A 7,910-nucleotide genomic window follows, 5' to 3' on the forward strand; every position below is an offset into this window, starting at 1 on the left:
TAGGAGGAGCCAGCAGCGGATTGCGAGAGGAATGTCCGAGGCAGTTGGAGGGTGCAGGCTGGTCCGAGAGGGTGCAGGCTGGGTTGAGGGGAACCCCCCCTGCACTAATTTTGTGCACCAGGCCTCTAGTTACTGTATAGAAATGCAACTGATATTTGTGTTTTGACTTTGTATCCTGCTAGTTTGCTGAATTCATTTATTAGTTCTGTTTTTTTTTATGGGAATATTTACGGTTTTCTACATATGATTTTATCATCTGAAAACAGGTAATTTTATTTCTTCCTAATTTTTATGCCATCCATTTCTCTGTGTTGCTTATTTGCTCTGGCTAGAACTTCCAGTACTGCTGTGAAAAGAGGAAAAAGTAGACCTTGCCTTATTTCTTGCCTTGCCTTGCTTTGTTCCTAGTGGAAAAGTTTTCAGTTTTTCACTGTTGGAATATGATGTTCACTGTAGGTTTTCTTATGTCTGTTGTTATGTTGGGATGTTTTCTTCTATTCCTACATTATTAAGTGGTATTATAAAAGGGTGTTGAATTTTATTAAATGCTTTTTCTGTGACAATTGAAATTATTATGTGTTTTTTTCCATTCATTCTGTTAATATGATGTATTGCATTGATAGATTTTGTTATGTTGAACCATCCTTTCATTTTAGGAATAAATTGTTTTTGGCCATATTTTATAATTTTTTTAATACACCGCAGAATTCTGCTTTCTAGTATTTTGTTAAGGATTTTTGCATCAGTGTTCATAAGGGATGTTGTTCTATAGTTTTATTTTTTTTTAAAGTTGATTTTAGAGAGAGAGGAAGGGAGAGGGCTAGAGAGATAGAGAGATAGAAACATCAATGATGAGAGAGAATCACTGATCGACTGCCTCCTGCATGCCCCCTACTGGGGTTTGAGCCTGTAACTCGGACATGTGCCCCTGACCAGGAATCAAACCAGTGACCTCTTGGTTCATGGGTCAACACTCAACCACTGAGCAACACTGCCGGGCTGAGTTTTATTTTCTTCTAGGGTGTTTGTTTGGCTTTGGTGTCGGTGTATTCCTTAGACTGTTTTATATGATCTTTTATATTTCTGTTCCTTAGACTCAATAACTTCTATTGTCATACCTTGTAAGTCACTGATTCTTTCTTCTGCCTGCTTAAATCTTCCTTTGAATCTCTTTAGTCAGTTTTTCATTTCAGATATTGTACATTTTGGCTCCAAAATTATTTTTTGTTTCTTTTAGATTTTTAATTGTTTTATTAATATTGTTCTTTCATTCATACATTGTTTTCTTGACTTTATCTACATGTTTCTTTACTTATTTGAGTATCTTGAAGACAGTTTTTTAAAAGTCTTTGTCTAGTATATTTGCCATCAGCTCTTTTTCAGAGACAGTTTTTGTTGATTTATTTTTTTCCTTTAAATGGGCCATGCTTTTCTGTTTCTTTATATGCCTTGTGATATTTTTGATGATTTTTTTTGGTTGAAAAATGGACATTTGAATTTAATAAAGTAGTAACACTGGAAATCAGATTCTCCTCCTTCCTAAGGATTTACTGCATTTAAAATAATTTTATTATAATTTGTTTAGGATGTCTCTGTGCCATGGGTTAACCTGAGGTGCAAACTTCAGGTATTTTCAGATTTTTCTGATCCCTTTCTTGGGCATACCAGTCACATTCTAATTTCCCTATATATGCAGCTGTTTTATACAGTCACTTTGTAAATTTTTCATATATTCACTTGTTTTAAAATGATTGTCTTTAATGTCTGTCTTTCAAAAGGAGAAAAATGAAGAGTAGTAAAAAGGGTGCTGGATTTTCTTTTTAAGTAAACATTTTTTTGAAATATATTTTATTGATTTTTTACAGAGAGGAAGGGAGAGGGACAGAGAGTTAGAAACATCGATGAGAGAGAAAGATCGATCAGCTGCCTCCTGCACACCCCCCACCGGGGATGTGCCCGCAACCAAGGTACATGCCCTTGACTGGAATCGAACCTGGGACCCCCCCAGTCCGCAGGCCGACACTCTATGCACTGAGCCAAACCCGTCAGGGCAGGGGGGCTGGATTTTTAAATCCTCTGAAAGTCACTTCAAGCAGAGTGGGAGGGCTTTGCAACAGTGGGGGGAGCTGCAACAATGGTTGCCCACCTCTCTGTCTGCCCGTCAGTGACAAAAAGCAGCAGCCAGCAACCAGAGCATAAACCCTCATAGTTGCAGTACAGGGTCCTTTTCACTACCCCGGTTCTCACCAGCTGCTGTGCAAGCTATTCCAGGAACCTGTACACAGTTGCTATCGATATGGCTCTTAGTGGGGGATGGATAGCTGCTACAGGGCTGAGAGCTGAAATGGAGTAAAATTAACCCCAGTTTATATCCAGGCTTTTTCCTGCGAATTGCATATTTCCCTAGATCAGTGGTTGGCAAACTCATTAGTCAACAGAGCCAAATATCAACAGTACAATGATTGAAATTTCTTTTGAGAGCCAAATTTTTTAAACTTAAACTATATAGGTAGGTACATTGTTATTAACTTAATTAGGGTACTCCTAAGCTGGCCTTTGCTAAAAACGTCCTCAATTTGAGGGGTCGACCTCAGCGAACATACCCCCACTTCTAACGCCACTTCTTCAAAATAGACTTGCCCAGGCCGAAAACCGACTTCTGCGCATGGGCCACGAAGTTTCAATTGCACTGTACGTGCACGCCTGCACGTGGTATTTTGTGGAAGAGCCACACTCAAGAGGCCAAAGAGCTGCATGTGGCTCTTTGGGCCGCGGTTTGCCGACCACTGCCCTAGATCAATCAAGAGATCTCCTTCTCTCTGTCTTTCTCAAGCTCCAACCTCTATAGCCGGGGTCCTCAAACTTTTTAAACAGGGGGCCAGTTCACTGTCCCTCAGACCGTTGGAGGGCCGGACTTTAGTTTAAAAAAAAAACTATGAACAAATTCCTATGCACACTGCACATATCTTATTTTGAAGTAAAAAAACAAAACGAGAACATATACAATATTTGTATTTGCATGTGGCCCGTGGGCCGTAGTTTGAGGACTCCTGCTCTATAGGACTCTAGCCCATAAATTCTAGATGTCTTGACCTCTCCTTAATCTGATCTTTTTCTCCTCATTTCAGCACAATAGCTGGGTCCCTTTTAGGTTCCCCCGTCCTGTATTCCACAATCCTGTATTCACCTGCAAGAAGGAAGCTTAGATAATGGTAGAGCTTATTTCATTTATTTGTCTTTTCTGAAATCATCATACTGTACTCCATTGGCTGAAAAAGTTATTTCCTTCATTTCATCCAATTTTGTAGGTGTTAATGGGCAGGAAGCTAAGTCTCAACCCTGTTTCACCCTCATGGCCATTACAGGGTTCTTTTCATAGGTATTTTAATGGGAAAGGAAGATAGATTTTCATAAAGGCAGAGATTCTTCAAGGCAAATAGCAGATAAGAGAACCAGGATGTTTTTCTAATGATACTACCTGATGTGAAGGATGTAGGCCAGAAATACTCAGGGCAAGTGCCTAGCTGGGGAATGGGTCAGAAAAACACAGGAAGATTGTGTGGATGCATGCTTAGCATAATTTTGGGACCTTAGGGCCTTGCCCTAGCACCACCCCATTCACTCTCAGTCACTACTGTACCTGCTGTTTTCCTGATGCCAGAAAACACCTGGATAGGGAAGCTACTCTTTCACCATCACTGATATGATATACCACAAAAGATTGAACCCTAGGGCTGAAAAATATGGACATCAAATGACTAGCAAGTAAGCCTTTGATGAGATCTGGGAGGGAGTAAGGAACCCTAGTGAAACTTGTGACCTTGATGGGCTTCTGAGAACTCTATGTGCCAAGGTGGCTGAGTTCAGCCTATCCATCCCTTCCCCTCTTTCCCCCCTCTGCCTGCAGTATTGATGAGGTGCCTTTTCTCATGCATGACCATAACCTGAGAAGAACAACCAATATCAGGGAGGTCAAGCCAAACGAATCCTATACAGCAACATCCTTCTTCTATTGGAAATTCCTGTCAACTCTGAATGCTGGCGAATGGTTTGTAGATCCATGGGTAAGACATTCCCCAGCTTAACAATCCTGCATTGATTTCCTCTCCTGTACAAGGTCATGTGCTGCTCCTGGACAAAAAGGCTTTAGATGAAGATAGTCAAGCGTACACATACTTTCATTCCAGTTGGTAGCAGGATTATAGCATTGGCTTTTCTAGTAATGCTGTCAATCTAATTACTGCTTTCTACAGTCTCTGGAAATTCTGAAGACAAATTTGTGAACTTACTATTGTTATTTAATTTCCTTTTATCCAAGCACTTCATAAACTTTTACAGTACATGACATTTTCCTAGGCATTTTGAGTAGCTCATACTCATAAATGAGGCTGACTAGGAAACATGTTTATTCTTGATTTCATCTTCTTATTATTCAACAAATATTTATTGAGTACCTATTGGGTACTATATAGGTGGAATACAATGGTGAATAAACACACATAGTCTTAATGGAGTTCACATGTCAGTATAAGAAACAGGTCATTACAATACATTGTGATAAGTGCTAAACTAGAGTTAACTTCAGGTTGCTCAGAAGCACAAAGAACAATTCCTAACTCAGTCTGATGCATGGTTTGGGGATTCTGGAAGGAGGAGATGTATAGGCTAATAAAAGTGTGGTAAAATATAAAGCATGTGTTGTGTGTAGTGTAATTTTGAGGTAAGAGTGAATGTTTCTACCTGAGATAGATGGAGAATACTTTATGGAAAAATATCATTTTAGCTGAGGGAAGATCATTACTATGGGCAGGGATGGTGGTGTGTTTCAGAGATTAATAGTATACTCGAGCCAGAGGAAGTGTGTGTGTGTGTGTGTGTGTGTGTGTGTGTGTAAGAAAGAGAGGAAGGGAATAATGGAGGGAAGGCGAGAGAGAAAGGTATGGATGTAGGTGGGAGATAGATTGGGAGAATAATCTGGGAAAACATGTTGAGAGGAAATTATAGCAATGCTTAAATAATAAGTTAAAGATTTTTTTTGAAAAATTTAAAGTAAGTAAAATAAAATGTCAGATTTGCATTTGATAAAAGTCAAGACTGCCTTCTCAAGATAGATTAAAGAAAACAAAACAACTTGCATTTTTCAGCTTATTATATGTGCAGGGGAATCCATGTGACTGAGGTTTTAGCAATCAGATACACTAACTTGAGATTTTGACTTTGAAAATAAACCTCAGAGCAGGACAGACAGCAGCAGGCTGTATATCGCTAGCACCAGTGGCAGCAGAGCACATGCTCTAGGGATCCACTGTGGAAATAGTCCTCTTATCAGGTAATTATGTAATTGGGAAAATAAATATTAAGATATTTTTGATTATGCACTAAGGATGAAATGGAATTTTATTTATATTTGGTGTTCATCCTGAGGACTTATTTGATCCTTTTTCATGTAAAAAATAGTGAAAAGTAAAGAACTATGTAAGGAAGGACTTACTCACTTCAGGTTCATTCTTTTAATGAATGGATAGTTGCAAGTAAATTTGTAATTATTGTATCGCCTCAGAAAACGTGTTCTCATAGGAGTACCTGGCCTATAAGTGCTGATTCATATGTGAAAATAATGGGATCACTTTGATATTCCAGGTGTCTGTGGTATGCAGGCTCCTTATATGTTTCATCATACATGAATAAATAGACACATACAAACTAGAGATGCTCCATTAGAATGTATATGTTGGATTGGTTAGCCATAGTTAATGCTTTGGCAAATGTGTGTTCCAGATGAAAAGGCTGTTATATCTGATGTATAATGTGTGGCTCATAAAAATTACTTATTGTAAGTGGTAGGGCTGGATATTTTACTCTAATAAGATTGGGTGTTTTTTTTAAAAAAATAGGATTAATACCTTTATTTTAGCATACTTAGTCAGTAGGCTTGCAGTGTTTAGTTATGCTATTACTGTGGCTACTGAGGACTGTCCTGAAACCTGGGGTTCCAATATGGTTATTTAACCTTCACCCAAGGATATGTTGATTTTTAGAGACTGAGGAAGAGAGAAACATTGATGTGAGAGAGAAACATTGATTTGTTGCCTCCCGTATGCACCCTCACTGGGGATCAAGCCCATAACCCTAGGTATGTGCCCTGAAAACCTGCAACCTTTTGGTGTACTGGTTGACGCTCCAGCCAACTGGGCCATTCCAGCCAGCGCCAAATGTGGTTATTTAAACTTTATTTTTGGGTTTGATTGTGGAGATTTCTTTGCTTGCACACTCTGTGCCCAGAGGTGGTTGAAGTGATCTGAGCATATATTTTAAAATATTTGGCTGTTTGGATAATTTTTCATAACAAAGAAATTGTTGTTGTTTTGTGAAGATTATTCTTGTCCTTCTTCATTGGATAGGTATACTTATGGATTGATGATGGTGATAAGTTAATAATTATTTTTTAGTATATTTATTATTCTTGACATTACTTATGAAAATTAAGCAGTTTATTTGATCAGTAATAAAAATAGATACAGAAGTTCTGGGCATTGTTTCTGGAGGTTTAGCAGAGTTACTGTTTCTCTAGCAAAACCAACATTTCTGTGGAGCTTTTTTATATATTTTTGGGAAAATATAATTCTCATGCCTACAAATAGTGAGCATGAGACCAAGTTTTATTTAACACATTGATAAGGGAACAAGCAGGATGACTAAATCCCCACTCAAAAGAGAAGTGAGAAACCAACATACATACCAGTATAGTCAGTGCAACAAAGAACTGTTGAAATTAGATTGCTAAATTAGATACAAACCTAGAATATGAAGTTGGTTAATATGCTGTGTGACAATGAAACCATACCTTTGGAGTTAACTTCTCTACTAGACAAAAATAATTTGTATCTCCACTGGACAAAAGTCATTTCCATTTTTATAAGTTTTCTCCAAGTTGACACCTAACTTTATGTTCTGGCCCTAATCAATACTAAATAATAATTTAAACAAAGGTACATTTTTCTAAGGGTCAGATGACCTTTAGGTAGGCTTGTTTAAGAATGTGCTGAGCAGTGGCTAGAGTGTTGGCCCACACAACTTTATAACCAGTGTTTTGAATTCTACATCTATAGATTGCTTGCCTCGGTTTCATTTAGTTTCTTTTCTGGAGTTTTTTTCCTGCTCTTTTTAATTTAAGTCATTTTTCTTTGTCTCCTCATGTTGGCTGCCTTCCTATGTTTGTTTCTATGTATTAGGTAGAGCTGCTGCGTCCCCCAGATTTGGTAGAGTGGCCTTATGTAGTATGTGGTTTATAGGGCCTAGTGGCACAGTCTTTATAGGGCCTAGTGGCACAGCAAAAGAAACCAACAACAAAACAAAAAGGCAACCAACCGAATTGAAGAAGATATTTGCAAATAATACCTTTGATAAGGGGCTAATATCCAAAATATACAAAAAACCCATATAACGCAACAACAAAAAATCAAATTAAAAAATGACAGAGGACCTGAACAGACACTTCTCCAAGGAAGACATACAAATGACCAAAAGATATATGAAAAGATGCTCGTCTTCATTAGCTATTAGAAAAATGAAAGTTAAAATCACAACTGTTAGGATGGCTATTATCAACAAGACAAGAAATAAGTGTTGCAGAGGTGGTAGAGAAAAACAGAACAGTTATATACTGCTGGTGGGAGTGTAAATTGGTACAGCCACTATGGAAAATAGTATGGGATTCCTCAAAAATTTAAGACTAGAGCTACCACATGACCCTTCTTTTGCATATCTACCTGAAAAATTTGAAAATGTCTACACTAATAAAAGAGAAACATGCAAATTAACCATCACTCCGCTACTCCGCTACACCCACCAGGCAATCAGGAGCGAGTATGCAAATTAACCCAACTAAGATGGCGGTGGCCATGGAGCTG

The 7,910-nt window shown here is 38.2% G+C and overlaps 1 protein-coding gene across 1 annotated transcript in view; it reads left to right on the forward strand.

The window, feature by feature from the left end:
* GDPD4 (glycerophosphodiester phosphodiesterase domain containing 4) overlaps positions 1–7,910 on the forward strand; it is a 68,386-nt gene that overhangs the window by 24,851 nt on the left and 35,625 nt on the right. The window contains exon 9 of the mRNA XM_014540362.1: positions 3,908–4,064. Coding sequence (XP_014395848.1) covers positions 3,908–4,064 — 157 coding nt within the window. The remainder of the gene's footprint in view (positions 1–3,907; positions 4,065–7,910) is intronic.

The sequence above is a fragment of the Myotis brandtii genome, unplaced genomic scaffold (assembly GCF_000412655.1).
Source record: "Myotis brandtii unplaced genomic scaffold, ASM41265v1 scaffold244, whole genome shotgun sequence".
Classification (NCBI taxonomy): domain Eukaryota; kingdom Metazoa; phylum Chordata; class Mammalia; order Chiroptera; family Vespertilionidae; genus Myotis; species Myotis brandtii.